General features: G+C 42.5%; 1 protein-coding gene across 1 annotated transcript; it reads right to left on the reverse strand.

Annotated features, from left to right (window-relative positions):
- Nucleotides 1–1,581: 1,581 nt before the first annotated feature.
- Nucleotides 1,582–14,482, reverse strand: Hsc70-5 (Heat shock protein 70 cognate 5). The gene is made up of 7 exons (XM_065229126.1): nucleotides 14,251–14,482; nucleotides 13,901–13,938; nucleotides 3,612–4,897; nucleotides 3,336–3,545; nucleotides 2,792–2,979; nucleotides 2,582–2,722; nucleotides 1,582–2,505 (listed from the first exon to the last, which is right to left on the reverse strand). The coding sequence occupies exons 1-7, from the start codon at nucleotides 14,311–14,313 to the stop codon at nucleotides 2,410–2,412; spliced, it is 2,022 nt and encodes a 673-aa protein (XP_065085198.1). The 5' UTR covers nucleotides 14,314–14,482; the 3' UTR covers nucleotides 1,582–2,409.
- Nucleotides 14,483–16,727: the final 2,245 nt, after the last annotated feature.

Raw genomic sequence — 16,727 nt, forward strand, 5'->3', positions numbered from 1 at the left:
TGAATCACATTAAGGATCTGGGAGTCATCTTAGATTGTCAACTCACATACAGCCAGCGTATCTCGTACGTGATCGACAAGGCATCCAGAACGCTCGGCTTCATTTTCAGGATAGCTAAAAGTTTCACGGACATCTACTGTTTGCTGCTCCCTCGACCGGTCGGTGTTAGAATACTACTGCCCAGTATGGAATCCCAAGCAGTGCTGAGATTTGTCATTGTCCTTGACAGACTTTCACGCGTACATCGTACGGGCTAGGCAAAAATGTGCGTCATCTTGAAAAACTGTCGCTTTAATGGCCCTTCGCTCATTTTCAACTTCTATTCAATTTTCATACTGCCGTACTCTAACGGAACTATCCACCTACATTCTTCTAAAGATCATTCTCTAGCTAATAAATCATCACACTAAAGCTTCATGTTAGCATTTCCAACCAACTCTTTCACGCGATATTGACAAAATTGTTCGTCACATAGTCACTGACAGACTTGATCCTCAAAAAAACCTTCGTCAAAATCTCATTCATTTTTTCGTCAATGACAAAGATTCACCTGGTAACAAAAAGTGTAATTTAGTACATTCTGTGTCACATTATTGTTATCCAAGTAGCTCAGGACGTAGATACTTTTTCACTAAAATGGATCCATGTAATTGTTTTGCTCAAGTCATTTAATTTTGTTACAAATTTAGCTAATAAACAAATCTGCACATGTTCGTCACTGACACCATTGTCATTGACAATTGACATGGTTTGTCTTGACTATGACTGTTAGCTAAAATGAGTGACCAAAGCAGAATTGTCAATATTACCGTGTACTGTCGAGATTTTGCAGCACTGATCCCAAGTACCAAAACAGTGAACAAAGAGTAGAGTCTATTCAACGACGATTCATCTGGTTTGCCCTTTGACGATTGCCTTGAAGGGATCCTCATCGCCAACCAAGCTACGAAAGTCGGTGCCAGTTAATGGATCAATGAAAATGCTGAGGTTTTGACAGAACTATGCTGTGACTACCACAGTATTTTACGTATGATCGTCCATGTACAGTAGCGCCAAAAGCATGCTGTGGTGGGTTCAAAACTTGAGCATCTAAATTGATCAATTCACCTGGATCCTTTGTGGAGTCGAAGAGATACGACAAGGGCCCTGTTTGTGACAGACATTCTACAGGGCAGAATCGATTGTCCTTCTATTCTACAACAAATCGACATTACGTTCAACCACGAGCACTCCGTAACAACGCAATGCTGAGGATTCCTTATCGTCGTACAAACTATAGTTCGTATGGTGCTATCAACGGGCTACAAAGGGTTTTCAATCGTGTTGCTTCCTTATTTGATTTTCACTTGGCACACGAGACGCTGCGTTAGAGATTCCGTTATATATTTTTAAGAATTAGGAATTAAGTTGGACTTCACGGCTTTGCAGCTTGTTACTTCTGAACTATATTGTATTTCCTAGTATTGCTTAATCCATCATTAGGACTAAACCCAGTCTGTTTATGTAAAACCAAAGAAACAAACAAATACACTTTAATAATCAGGGAATTTCTCTACTTCTCAATAAACGAAAAACATCTACCACGGTTCACATTATGGTATTCTTATTCATATTGCAGTAAAAATCATTTCCATCGAGCAGCGATGTCTTCCTTCACTGGTATGCCACAGCAGTTCAGTTTTATCTACAACAGCTTTTCATAATCTTGTTTTCAAACGAGTAAATTCGTTCAATATAATTATTAGGTTATCATTTGGTTTTCAGAGTCGAAACATAATGATCAACATTATTCGATAATTTCTCTTACCTACCAAGCCGCCAAAGAGAAGCCAGAGTACTCTCACACACAAACGGAAGGATGCTCAGAAATAACTACGTTTCTTTCTCGCCCATGTAACAACCAACTGGGAGACGATATTCAAACCTTCGATAGCTATTTTGTTTTGCTTGGAATTGATGTTCTGTTTCGTCCTCATCTTTTGTACTCACTAACAATTGTAATAAAACAATAAAAAATAACTAACACATGGAACCCCACTGGACGAAAGATAATTGATAACACAGATTCTGAAGCAATGGCTGACTATTTTAAGTGGGGGAGTATGTACGAACGCGTGTCCTAATGCAATTTCCGAGATGTCCTCTTGTGGCTGGTACGCACGAAAAAAAAACTGGCTTACTCGCTAAAGGCTTCCAAACAGACAGCTCTTCCTACCACAACTAGTAGAGTAACTCTAGTTCCTAAATAAATTGTATGTGTGCTGTTCTGTTGTTGTGTTGAGTGTTGCGGTTTGTTCCAATGTCCGGCGAAATTTTGCTAAACGCTATCAAGTCTACAACTATATTTTACAGGATATTTTGTTGATTAGAAGAAGTTAGGAAAGGAGAGATGGGAAACGTCTTACACGCTTAGTTTTTGTTTTCCTTCTTCTCTGCGCTATCTTCGCTACTGCTGCTGCTACTGCTGCTTGAGCTGCTACCGCTGCTTTCCCGCTCGGAAGCCATCTGTGAAATGATTTAATTTATTGGGATTAGAAAATAGAAACCTACTAGTGAGCAGTGGCAATTTGGCAGAACAAACCTTCTTGTAAGCCATCTCGAACAGTTTCAGGGAGGACTGCTGCAGGGTGCTGACGGTCTTGCGGATTTCCTCTGGATCGGCTTCATCCTTGTTGACCAGGATTTCACGCACCTTGGCGATTTCTTCGCGCAGTTTGTCGCACTGCAAGAGGGAAGGGGTAAAACTTAAAATCGACCCTAAATTTCATCGGTAGAAGGTTTGGAAACGTACCTCATCCTTGGGCAACTGTTCTTTGAATTCCTCCATCTTGGATTCGGTGTCGTGCACAATACCTTCGGCCTGGTTGATTGCCTCGATGCGTTCCTTCTTCAGCTTGTCGGTGGCGGCGTACTGTTCGGCGTTCTTGACCATGTTTTCGATTTCGTCCTTGCTCAGACCACCGGATGATTGGATGACGACTGCGAAGCGGAAATGGGCACATTGTTATTACGAGGGAACTGCCATGTTATTTGGATGGCAAATTAGATTACTTTCACGTTCAATCGTTGCTATTCGTGGGGTTGTTGTTTAACTTAATTTTAATCTGGGAAACTGGAAGATTGAAGATTTGAGAAACCTCGGAACTTCAAGGGCAGATCCAGAAGAATTTTCAGAAAATTCGGTAACAGTCAAAGAAGCTACTATTATTGCATATACTTCCTCTTCCTCTTCATATTGAAGTTTACAAGTATTTCAGAGCATTTCCCGCACCCCTATAGCAACGCACTGGTGATCTTGGTAAAACAATCAAAACTTTTTCCACGAAGCTACTCACTTTGCTGTTCCTTTCCGGTTCCCTTGTCTCTGGCCGACACATGCACAATACCGTTGGCGTCGATATCGAACACGACCTCAATCTGTGGTACACCGCGAGGTGCCGGTGGAATACCAACCAATGTGAACGATCCCAGCATCTTGTTGTCGGCGGCCATCTCACGCTCTCCCTGGTGGCACTTGATTTCAACCTGGGTCTGACCATCGGCGGCTGTAAACAAAAAAACAAGAATTTACAATCAATACAATCACCCGACAGCCATCGGTAGCAACTTACCCGTCGAGAAGACCTGCGACTTCTTCGTTGGAATGGTGGTATTACGAGTGATCAACCGGGTGAACACACCGCCAAGGGTTTCGATACCCAACGACAGAGGAGTGACGTCCAGCAGCAGCACATCGGTAACGTCACCAGCCAGGACACCACCCTGCACGGCAGCACCGACGGCGACAGCCTCATCCGGATTCACGGCACGGGAAGGCTGGCGACCGAAGATATCCTGCACGGTTTGCTGAACCTTTGGCATACGGGACATACCACCGACCAGCAGAACCTCGCCGATGTCCGACTTGGCCACCTCGGCATCCGCCAGAGCCTTCTGGCAGGGGCCGATCGTGCGCTTGATCAAATCTCCAACCAACTGTTCCAGCTTGGCACGAGTGAACTTCAGGTTCAAATGCTTCGGTCCAGAGGCATCCATGGTGATGTACGGCAGATTGATATCGGTCTGCACGGACGAAGACAGCTCGCACTTGGCCTTTTCAGCGGCTTCCTTCAGACGCTGCATGGCCATGGCATCCTTGGTGATGTCAACTCCCTGGTCTTTCTTGAATTCCTGAACCAAGTAGTTCACAATGTGGTGATCGAAGTCCTCTCCTCCCAGCATAGTGTCACCATTGGTCGACTTGACCTCGAATACACCCTTTTGGATCTCAAGGATCGAAATATCGAAAGTACCACCTCCCAAATCGTATACAGCAATGATCTTATCTTCGCTCTTGTCCATACCATAGGCCAGCGCAGCGGCCGTTGGTTCGTTGATCACACGCAACACATTCAGACCGGCAATCTGTCCAGCGTCCTTGGTAGCCTGACGCTGAGAGTCGTTGAAGTAAGCTGGCACCGTAACGACGGCATTCTTAACGTTGGTGTTCAGATAGGCTTCGGCCGTTTCCTTCATCTTCATCAGCACGAAGGCACCAATCTGACTGGGCGAGTAGACCTTACCGTCACCGCCCTGAACCCAGGCATCACCATTGGAAGCCTTCACCACCTTGTAGGACAGGTTCTTCATGTCCTTCTTGATTTCCGGATCCTCGAAGCGACGGCCGATCAATCGTTTGGTGGCGTAGAAGGTGTTTACCGAGTTTGTGACAGCCTGACGTTTCGCTGGCATACCGACCAGCCGTTCGCCATCCTTGGTGAAGGCCACGTGCGATGGAGTTGTGCGGGCACCTTCGGCATTTTCGATTACCTTGGCCTGTTTGCCCTCCATGACGGCCACGCACGAGTTGGTCGTTCCCAGATCGATACCGATGACGGCACCCTTCACCGTGTCGGACCTGTTGTGTGGGGCGCGAGGAGAAGAAACGGTTGAATGTTTGTGTTCGATAGATGATTTCTGAAAGGTGGATGACATTCTCTTTTTTTCGAGTGTTTTAATGTTATATAGGTATTAGACCTGTTCATTTTTACAAAAAAAAAATCCGGATCCGGGCTTCTGGACAAATTTTCAGCAAAATCAGAAATGATTTAGAGGTGGTTCGAGTCAGTTTTGTAATTTTCAGGTAACTGCTGTCTTATAATATTTGTATCTCAAGACTGAAAGCAAGACAACTGCTGTAACAACTTACATACTAAAGATAAATATGTTATCTACCAACTCTGTAAAAAGAATGTGTCGATTTAGGATGATTTGATTACATTTTGACTTAGTTTCATGGTTAGAGATATTCTGAAGCAAATTTTTTACAGTATTTGTTCTACGATTTTTTGCCCTTGTGACATAAACATATGCATGATGTTTTTTGCACTTTTCTCGACATTTCATTCTAACATAGTTGTTATATGTCTCGTTGAAGCCTTCATCACGCACAGAGACTAACTCGCACAAACCCTCAATACTACGTGAAACGGCTCGGTTTCCTCTGCCGATAGCTCTAGACCCCTCTGCCCATGGAGCTCTGCTGAGGTTCGTACCTCCTACCTCACTCAACAAGAACGACAGTTCGAAATCCATTACCACATCCTACCGAAAATCGGAGAGACTACGAAATGTATGCCAACCACCAACTAACACTCAAGCCAATGACACAACTTACAGCCAGCTGGTGACCCAGCGAACGATATTCTCCAAGCTGACGATCCTCTCAATAGAAAATCGTCCACGCGACTAACGGTGCTCAAGGTCAAATATGGACCCAGAATCACCCTACCCATTCGGCTCATGCTTTGCCATCCAATGGAACATGAACGGATACCAAAACAACCTTAGCGACCTGGAGATTTTCGTCCGGGATCATGACCCATCTATTCTGGCTATCCAAGAAGTGCATCGTGCTAGCACTGATAGAATGGACCGGACTCTCGCGGGACAATATCGTTGGGTGTAGGGAACCAACCACAATACTCGCCACGGCACTGCTATCGGCATGCAACTCTTCCCTTCACCACCACTCCGCTATTTACTGAGCTACCTGTGGCTGCTATAATACTCGAATATCCACTTGCAGTCACTGTAATCTCTGTTTACCTTCCCTGTCAGAAGATCCCTGGAATTAAAGGAAAGTTAATTGACCTACTCCTCTCCATCGACGGCCCAATACTTCTTCTGGGTGATGTAAACGGCCATCACCAAGCATGGGGCAGCCCTCTAAACAACCGCAGGGGCATCGATGTCCTGGAAGCGGCTGAAACTGTTGATCTAACTCCTCTAAATGATGGATCCACAACCTTCATAAGTGGACAAAGGTCTTTCGCCAGCTCAGGAACAATCCATCGCCTTCTATGGAAGGTCATGGAAGACCCGATGGGTAGCGACCACCACCCCATCGAAATCCGACTCGACTGTAGACCAACCGAAGCCTCCCGTAGACCACGCTGGATCTACAATCAAGCAGATTGGACAAGTTATCAAGAGGCAATCACCGGTACCTGCGGAGATTCCAAAACGACCAACCTCTCGGGTTCAATTGTTCAAGCGGTAACAGACACTATGCCTCGATCTAGTACCATCCCAGGACGAAAAGCCCTTCCGTGGTGGGGGACAAACACAAAGATCGCTGTGAAAGCCAGGAGAAAGGCTCTTCGTGCCGCTAAGCGATTAAATAAAAACCACCTTGACTAGGAGATTGCTTTGGCTCACTACCGTGCAAAAAGGAACGAATGTCGGCAAACTATAGGGGAAGCGGAATCGGAAACGGAATCAGCCCAAACCAAACGGCAGCTGATCTGGTGGGAAGAGAAAAAACCGGGAAATCGCACTTAAATATGAAGGAGGAATTACTCGCGATTCAGATACTATTGCCGATGTGCTTGGAGAATACTTCGCCTCTCTATCAGCCATAGAAGGCTACGACGAGGAACGTTTCCGTAGGAAAAAAGTTGCTTCGACACCCCCATAGCATGCCAATTCCAGAGGAAGCAATTGTGTCTCGGAAATAAACGAACCCTTCTGGTTCCGGTTGAACGAGCTCGCTCTAGCCTTATCAAAGGCTAAAGGCAATACTGCGGGCCCGGACGAGGGGGGCTATCCTTTACTCCGGAATCTACCACCAGAAGGAAGACGCAAGCTTCTAGATCTAATGGCTGCACAACTCCCTGCCTCAGGATTGGAAGCACAGTCTCGTGGTCCCGATCCTCAAGCAAGGAAAGCCAGGCAGACAAGCTAGTGATTTCAGTCCGATCTCCCTCACATGCTGTGCATCCAAAATCGTGGAAAGGATGGTAAATACGCGACTGATGAACTTTCTAGATCCAGGGACCTACTTGACCACCGTCAACACGCCTTTCGTCCAGGACACGGTACTAACACGTACTTCGCCACACTTGCTCAAGCCCTTGATGACGCTACCTCGGGTGGACAGCACGTCGAACTGGCAGCTTTAGACATAGCAAAAGCTTATAATAGAGCTTGGATGCCAGATTTTTTTTTCTTGGATTTGTTTTCCGTCGATCTTGTTTTCCGTGCTGAGCACCAATGCTACCGACGCCAGGAAGGCAGCTCCCACACCTGGACCCTACCTATCGACCCATCAACTCATAAACCGGGGACCAACGGCTTTACTTCCCTTCCGAAGGAAGGCGGGATCAGAGATGTTATGCCTCAGAACATCCCGGCGGCGCCGACTGGGATTGAACCCAGGCCTGCTGGGGGTGAGAGGTAATCACGCTTACCACTACACCACCGGCGCCGCTACTTGGAAGCCAGATGTCATCCGACAAATGGCTGATTGGGGCCTTGGCGGGCACCTGTTGCATTTCGTGAAGAATTTCTTGGCAAAGGTACTTCTGGGAAACCACCGTTTCGCAACATTCCGAGAGGAGACTGGCGTACCACAGGGTTCGGTTATCGCGGTCACCCTTTTCTTAATTTGTATGAATGGGGTTTTCGTTAACCTTCTTAAGGAAATTTACATCTTTGTGTTCGCTGACAACATTATCCACAACCATAAAGGCACTACGTAGAAAGATGGGCGCTGCCACAAGGGCAGTCTCCCTGTGGACATCACTGACTGGCTTCCAACTCTCAGCCGAAAAATGCACACTAGTGCACATCTGCTCTCACCATCTTGCCGTCCTTAACACTCCCGTCTGTATCAATGGTACAGCTATTCCCATCAGGAGTTCAACCCGTATCCTCGGAGTTCGAATTGACCGTTATTTGACCTCTTCTGTCCACTTCGACGATGTCAAGAACGCCTGCAAGACACGTCTTAATCTGCTACGATCCATTGCAGGTCGACACCCAGACAGTAACCGGCCCATTCGGCTTCAAATTGCTAGAGCAATTTTGGAATCACGGCTCCTTTATGGAATCGAAGTTACCTGTCTCGCTCGCGAACAACTTATTACGAAACTAGCCTCTACATACCATCAAGCTATCCGTATCTCATCCGGCCTACTACCATTCAACCTTCTAGTTACTCAGACCATCTGCAACCGATCAACTAGCTTCGAGGAGAAGACAGCTGGCTCAGATGAAGGAGTTTTCCTCCTTGCCGAAGCTAAACAACTCCTTTCAGCCATCGCCAATCTGGAGCTCCCCCCGGTGTCTAGCATACATTGGTGTGGGCCCATTATCGAGTTGGCGATAAAGAAGAAGTTCAAGACAGAACCCAACTCTACGTCACTTGTGAGATCCGTCGCGGAACTCCAGAGAACCAGATACTGCAACCACACTATCCGTTACTCCGATGGATCGCTTTCCCGTGAAGGGATTGTCATCGGCATATCGGGCCCCCAAATGTCCGTACTTCATCGACTTCCAGACCAGTACACTATATTCTCGACATAAGCGGTCTCTGCTTTTATTGCTGCTACCACTCTCTCAAACAAGCCGATTGCCGTATTTACGGACTCCGCAAGTGTAGTATGCCCCCAGAAACACTACATTTGTATGGATTCCGGGTCACTGCGGCATTCGTGGTAATACGGAGGCGGATCATCTAGCGGCTTCTGGAAGACAAGCCCAACTGTTTACCAAGGAGGTTCCATCGGGAGACCTGAAAAAATGGGTTGCCAACAAAATCTGGGACATACATACATGTTCCCAATCAACAAGCAATTTCCTTAGAAAAGTGAAGGCTGACACACGAAGATGGGAAGACCCCCCTGACCACCGAACTGAGGTTAAACTGGCAAGACTCAGAACAGGCCATCTCACAGTCTCGCATAACTTTTCAGGGAGCGACCCGTTCCGGAAATTTTGCGAGCTCTGCCGCACCAACTGTTCAGTGGAACACATAATCTGGGACTGTACTCAATACGAAGGCTCACGAGAGCTGTACGGCATACCGGGCAGCATTAGAGACGCACTGAGTTACGACCCGACTAGAATCACAGCATTGATGGGCCGCGAGGCCGGCCTCTTCGATCAAATATGAAACCTGCCAAAATCCCGACGACCGCAATACAAATGGACTTTCTCTTATGACCCAACATCTTAAACCAAAGCAAGATCCTCAGCCTCAGTACTTAACTAGAAGAGGCGTCCTAACATGATAAGAAAAGAAAAAAAACTTTGTAACTAGATGAGGTCCCTTCTGGACCTCACACTATCTTTTCACAGACGAACCAGTCGACGGCTGAAAGTCCCTATAGTAAAGAAATCAATTAATCAATTAATTGATAGAAATCTAAAAAGGGGTTGTAATGGATAAAATCCACTGCACAACACAGTCAGAAAGAACGGCAATCAGATTAACAAAACAAAGTAGCATTGCGTTTCACTGACCTCAGACTTTAGGTACCTCATATTGAATTGAATAGAGAACCACTCTTGATTCCTTTAATCACGAAAACTTTGTTTGTTGATCTCTAGAACTATATAGTATATTTTTTAAACTTTCCGCAATTTTACTGAAGTTATGTGAATTATCTTGCAGTTCCTTGATCTTCCTTGAGGTTCCCACACTTTCAGAAGTTTTGAAAACGGCACTTTGTCAAAAATCTCTCATTCTCTCTGAACTTCTTTGGACTTCCATGAAGTTTTTAATCTTTCTTGAAGTTAACTAATCATATTCATAAATTTTCCTGAATACCCCGCATTGTTTCTGAAGTATCGTAAAATTCGTGAAATTCTTGGAACATTCCACAATTCTTTGAGAAATCCTGCAAAAGTTTTTCTAAAGTTTATGGAATTAACGGAATTTATCGGAACTTACTGAAATTCTTTTGACTTCCTTAAAGTGCTCTGGATATCCCTGAATTTCTCAGATTTTCTTAAAAGTTCCTACAGTTTCCTGAAGCTATTGGAACCACTTCGAAATTCCTGAAAATTGCCTGGATTTCAAAAAAGTTTCCAGAAGTTTTCGGAACTTCCCTTTCGTTCCCACAGTTTGCTTAAGGAACTTCCCTGAAATTATCAGTATTTCTTTTCATTCCTCAGACTCTCCTGAAGATCTCTAATGTTTCCTGAAGTTTACGGAACTTCTCTAATGTTCTCGCTATTCTTCTGATGATGTTTCTGGATTTGTCCAGAAATTAATGGAATTACACAGAAGATCTTAAAACTTCCCTAGCAATCAGAACTTCTTAAGGTGATTCCCTGTAGCGTCCTTGTTCGTGTTACATTTCGCAATTTCGCATGTAAAAATATTAAGTTTTCTGTGAATGCACGTAGCTGAAACTACTACTTGTTGTTTGCTGCGGAGAAGCAAGCAATTACTGAAATTTGCAGATGTATAAACCTCGTAGATCTTGAGTTGTGTGCTCTTGAATTTGCGAGGTGTGATGGAAAAATGGACCCTACAAGGAAACACCTTAAAGGTTCCAACAGTTTTTTTTTTTATGTTTATAGATCTACCGTGTTATATTCGACCAACCGAGATTGATACATTCACAAGATAAAATATGTAATTTAGTAATCCAGATGGGCATCCAAAAATCCCTTGATGCATTTTGGTACGCAACTTTTATAAATGAGACCACTTTTACGTCAGCATCTACCAGCATGAGATTTCAGAAACAACTGAAATTCGTGCTAGTTGGTTGAGCTAGTGAACTAGCATAAGCGTAAACAGTCCATAATGCATTGATTTCTAAACATGTCGATATCACTAGCACGACAAAACTCGTTAAATAGTGCACCCAAAAGCTTGCTTTTTTTGTGGCGGGTGGCAAGTTTGTGAATGGTCAAATCAAGCTGAACATTCGCTCAGATCTGAATACACCTTAAAGCGTGCACTACTCGCTGTGCACTTGGATATCAGAGTGTAGGCAAACAGAGAAAAAGAGTGCAAAAGCTTTCTCAAAACGTTCATTTTTCTCGCATTCCCGTGTAGGAAGAGGAAATATGGATCGTTACGGTTTCCAAACATTCCCTTTCCGCTAAAAGTGTGTCGTAATTTATAATCGTGCTCATAACCACAAGGCCTCTCATAAGGTGTGATCGAACAATAATTTTATGATTTGAACCATATTGAAACGTTTGTCTCAATGTTCAATACTATTTGACTTACTGTTCCTGCCTGGTGGGGAACAATGAGACAAACATTTAGCTTTACATTTCTGGTTGTAACTAAATTAGATTACAACCAATCTGCCTGAAACTTGTTTTAAGTCAACTAGAAACCTATTACATTCGAATGGAGTCAAAAGTATGCTTGTAGCTTTCAACGAAAAAAATTGAAAAATTTTGAACAAAAACTATTAGACTACATTCCCTTAAGAGATAGAGTTTCGATCGTAAAATTTTAATTAGTACGGTGTATTAATTTCTCACGCAACTTTTCAAATAGTCGAATCTAGATGGCTCGAGTCCCTTCATCGACTTCTCTTTCGTTAATAACTCGGTTACAAAAACGATTACAATCGTGTTTGTCGTATTGTATTCGATGTATAGTTGATTCATCGATCTGTTAGTCAAAAATATCCGGAAATATTGTAATACAGCCGTGTCGATCCAAAACGATAGTCGACGGAAAAAAGATTGGACTATTTGAAATATTACGCGAGATTTGTTTTTTCAGTGATCAAGTAATTAGTGTTTTCATGATATTGAATTGTGAAATAAATACGACACTGAACTATGATTATAATAAAACAAAATCAAAACTTGAAAGTTGGAAATTTTTTAAGATTTTGGACATATGGCCACTGAGAATAACTCAAAGAGAGAGAGAGTCACTTCTACTCAGAGGTATGAAGACATTTCTAAAAACTGCAGGAACTTTGCGCTGTAGAGAGTAGAAGTGACTCTGTCTCTAAGTTATTCTCAGTGGCACTTACACATTTCAGCAAGTCTCTTGACTAAAAAACAAGGCCTGGAAACCTGAAAATTTACGATTCAGAGGAGGGTCCAGTAGCCTTTAAGGTAAGTCCAGAGAGCTTCCTAGACCAGTCCAGATGATCTCTGGATCAAATCTGGGAGGCTCCAGACCAGCGCAATTTATTGACTAGTCCTGTAGAAAGGTTCGGAAAAAAGCGAATTCTGATAATCAATCCCATGAATTCTGATGTGAATTCAAAGGTAAATTTGGGACAATCCTGTGTGAATTGCTTGAGGATAATATTCCAAGAGCAGGAGAATCCTGAGGATAATTCCTATATAATTCTGATGAGAATTTTATGAAAATTCTGAGATAAACTTTATGGAAATTCTGAGGAGATTTTCATGCTAAAGAATGGAGACATTTTCTAGATTCTGTGACATGGAATGTTTTCTAGGTTCTAAAATAAACAAAGTTATTCTAACTGCCGGATATCAGACATCGGAAAACTTTTGAGGTAAGAAAACTCAACATGGGTAGGTTGAGAAAATGTACCTAAGTTAATATATATATTCGGTAGGTTACGATGGTTTTTTCAGTTGAATATTAGTAGAATACACTGAATAAGTCTGCACATTGTAGACAAAATACACGTATATGTCAAGGATAAGCAAATAAGGTAGTTGAATTAATTGGAAATAAGTAATCCTTATATATTTCTTTATACAGGTATTCCACTATAGACGCCCTAACTCATCAGGATGCTACGTCATTTAAGGATGGTCCCAAAGATTAGATTTTTCACAATATCTCAACAGTTTGTGACTCTTCATCAAATCTAACAGTACGAATGGAAAGGTAAACACATGTAGATGTAATATGTAGTAGAAACATTCTATTTTGTGAAAAAAATCCACTTGAAATGCAAAAATGCGTTTTTGAAAGAAGTGCTAGAACAAAACATGAAAGTATCGAATTAAATAAACACGTTTTTTATTGAAATCAATAGTATTTAAATTGTTTTCAATAGTTGAACTGCTGGAACGACCAGAAGAAATATTAAGGAAAATAATAAAGCTTAAATCAATGCTGACTATTTTAAGCAGTATTGACAAACTTTAGACGGACAGATTCGAACTACATCAAAAATTGTATATTGAAAGCCATATTAATGGTTCAAGTGTAATGCCAAATCAATGCGTAGATTTAATTGCGATTCAATTGAACTTAAGAAGATTTTTTTCATGTCCTACTAATGGGTTTAATCTACCAGAATTAAATTACAATAACAATTAGACATGGAAATAATACTAAATTTCATTCAGCAACAAAGTTGCCAGATGCATAGAATACTGTTAATTACGTAATAATTGCGAACATTCTACAAGAACACCTAATCTTTGTAACCTTGAATTCACGCATTACACTGTCGTAGCACTTCTTATTAGACATAAACGAGTTTCATTCTTCCGCAAACGATTGTTTAACACGGACTTCTCCAATAGATGAAACATCTTTCAACATAATCAATTACATACAGTAAATACCGACGTCATCTTGCTGCCGCAAAATTTCACAACTGATCATCATCCACCTTCCCTTCCATCCGTGGTTCGATAAAAAAAAAATACTCACTTGAGCCGAGCCTGCATGCTGTTGCCGAGGATTCCTCCCTACGCAAGAGAAAGACAAGAAAAGGAAAGCATTGATAAGTCGGTCCGATTTTTCGCGATCAAGTTCAAAGTTCACGCTCAAATTGCCACCCTGCATAGGAACATGGAAGCACCCTTGATTTCGCTAGGGAAACATTGCAAATTGGATTTTAATGCTGCATTCAGGCGAATATTATACTAGAACGCAGGAGATTACACAAGCACCTTAACCTCACTCTTGTGCTCATTCCATGTTCCCCCAGCGGGGCCCTGTCTGTTTTCCGCAAGCCGATCACAGAAAAGCCTAGAAATTTCAGACTTTCAACTACTTACATTCTGCAACAGAGAACGGTTCTCCGTCAGGGCGCGGGTCACGAATTTCGCTGCCTTCAACATTTTCTTCTACACTGCGCTGGGACTCGGTGTGAAATTAAAGCACGATTCACGAAAATCACGTTTCTGGAAACTATGATGCAATTATTTGGAGAATCGCCTTTCAGCCAGCTTTTTTTTTGACAGCTTCTCTGCTCTCTGCTCTGAAACGCACACACACGTCTGACTGCGCACTCGGTTCGACTTCAAATGAACGATAATTTTGACGTCCGTCTTTGCGGTCGTGCGAGCAACGAAGATGAACATTTCTCGCGTCACTTTTCAAATAGACCAATGTAACATATCCACCATTTTGAGAAAATCGAAGTTGAAGTTCGACAGATTATTATTTTAACTGTTTAAAAACAATACATTTTGCATTACTATTTTTAATGTAGTCAGCATATAATAACGTTGAAAATTCAGAAGAAACGGTAAAATCACAATTTTACTTTGAATTTCATGCTACAACATAGAAAAAATCACATAGGACGTTTTGACAAGTCGAGTTGTACATCGGACATGTTACATTGGACGATTTTTCTCAATGACATAATCAATGAGTGTTACATTGGACGTTTTGTCCACATGATACTAGATTCCCTTTCACAGATTTCAGAGTATAGTACCTAACTTTAGATTGGCCCCGCCTTTGGAAAATGAGCACCAATCATGTTAGGCAGTCCGAATGACCGAAGTAACAATCATATACCCATCATTTCAAACTGTACATTGGACAATTTTTGATCAATGATTATTTTAAATAAATGAAAGTAAATTTGGATGGATGTTTTTGTATCACATGCAATGACAGAAGGGCAATAGTTTGTATCGCTTAACTCGATTTGTGTACATTTGTTACATTGGTCTATTTGAAAAGTGACGCGAGATTTGAATGAATGCCGGCATTTCCCCAGGCGGTAAACTTCGATTATGTAACAAAACAAAAAATCGGTTGAAACCTTAGGGGCCGTTAAAATATTACGTAAAAGCCTGTATTGAGATCGAAGCGAAGCGAAAATCTCATACAAAATACTAAATTTTTCACCTGCGTGAAAAACGCAAATGGCAAATTTTTCACTTCGCTTTGAACTGAAGCGAAATCTAATTTTGTGGATCGTATCTTTTTCGCTTACGTTTATTTTTTTCACGCATGCAGCGCTAGCAAAAAGAGCAGCACCTAAGGGCATCTTTAGCGGTGGTCTGATCTAGATTAAAATTTATGTCACATTTGAACCAGCTAAAATTAAAAGGATCAAGCCAAAATAGATCAAACTGTGTGCGTACGCACCGGTTGGTCTATTTTTGGCCGTTCTATTTCAAACGTCAAAACCCGAGTCAAAACCAACTCACACCCTGATTTCGTGGTCAGCCATTTTTTAATCTCGTACTCATTCGTACATGGTTTTTATCCGGCAATTACCGTGAAATTGACTTCCGAAGGCCTCTCTCCGGGATTGATGTGCGGCTTTAACAAAAAGCCTTGGACTGCTCGTCCTCCTGCTCCTCGTGCTTCCCAGTGAAATAATAATAAAAACCTGTATTTATTGAAATTTGTCTGGTATGTTGTTGCGTGTTGGGTTTTGGCCCAAGTCAGAAACTGGACAATTTTCTGGGGGGTACCCGGAACATACCAGAATGTGGCCAATGTGGATCTGGACACTATATTTGACTTCTGACTAACTGATTTTGTTTTTTTTTTTAATTTCTGTGAGATTTGACACATCACAGGGTTTGGACCATATCAGAAACTAGTCACTTCCCTAGGGGTTCCTGAGAGATGCTTGGAAGTAAGAAAGGTGGTCCTGGGCACATTATTTGACTTCCATAGATCTTGGTTTTGAAATCTAATGTGATTTGCTATGTGGCGCATGATGGGTTTTGGATTAAATCAGAAAGTGGCCATTTCCTTGGAGGTGCCCGGAACATATTCGATAGGGGTCATCATGATTCTGTGCACTATTGTGACTACCATTGATATTGCTTTCGAAGTCTAATGTGTTTTGATGTGTCACATGATAAGTTTTGGACAAAGTCAGAAACTGGCCACTTCGTTGGGAGTTTCCAGAACATGCCCGGAAAATCCTGCAGAACAGAAGCGTCCAGATGTCTCCCTTGTGATCCTTTCGCAGCTGCGACGACAGAACCGGCAGCAACAGCAGCACCGATAGCGCGATAGAGCTGGAACTACACACTTAAAAATTTTCGCCGAGATTCCAACATCCGAGTAATTCTGCAATTTTTTTGGCTGAGATTTAGTCAAACAATTGCCGAGACTCAGCTAACAAATAACATTTTACTGAGATATCAGCTAACAAACAGATATTTTGCAGAGATATCAGCAAAAGTAAATGCCGAGGTTATCGGCTGTTGGAGATTTTACCGAGCTAGATTAAGTTTGTACACCAATGTTAACAGCAGTCGATTGTTCCGCCCAC

This window comes from Ochlerotatus camptorhynchus, unplaced genomic scaffold, assembly GCF_037179485.1.
Source record: "Ochlerotatus camptorhynchus isolate MF236.1 unplaced genomic scaffold, CSIRO-AGI_Acam_v1.1 ptg000308l, whole genome shotgun sequence".
In the NCBI taxonomy this organism is placed as follows: Eukaryota; Metazoa; Arthropoda; class Insecta; order Diptera; family Culicidae; genus Ochlerotatus; species Ochlerotatus camptorhynchus.

Coding starts and splice junctions, on each gene's coding strand:
- Hsc70-5 (XM_065229126.1), bottom strand. CDS start 14,313: ATGTTGAAGGCAGCGAAATTCGTGACCCGCGCCCTGACGGAGAACCGT. Junction 2,980..3,335: donor AACCGGAAAGGAACAGCAAA/GTGAGTAGCTTC, acceptor TCCGCTTCGCAG/TCGTCATCCAATCATCCGGT. Junction 2,723..2,791: donor AACAGTTGCCCAAGGATGAG/GTACGTTTCCAA, acceptor TCCCTCTTGCAG/TGCGACAAACTGCGCGAAGA.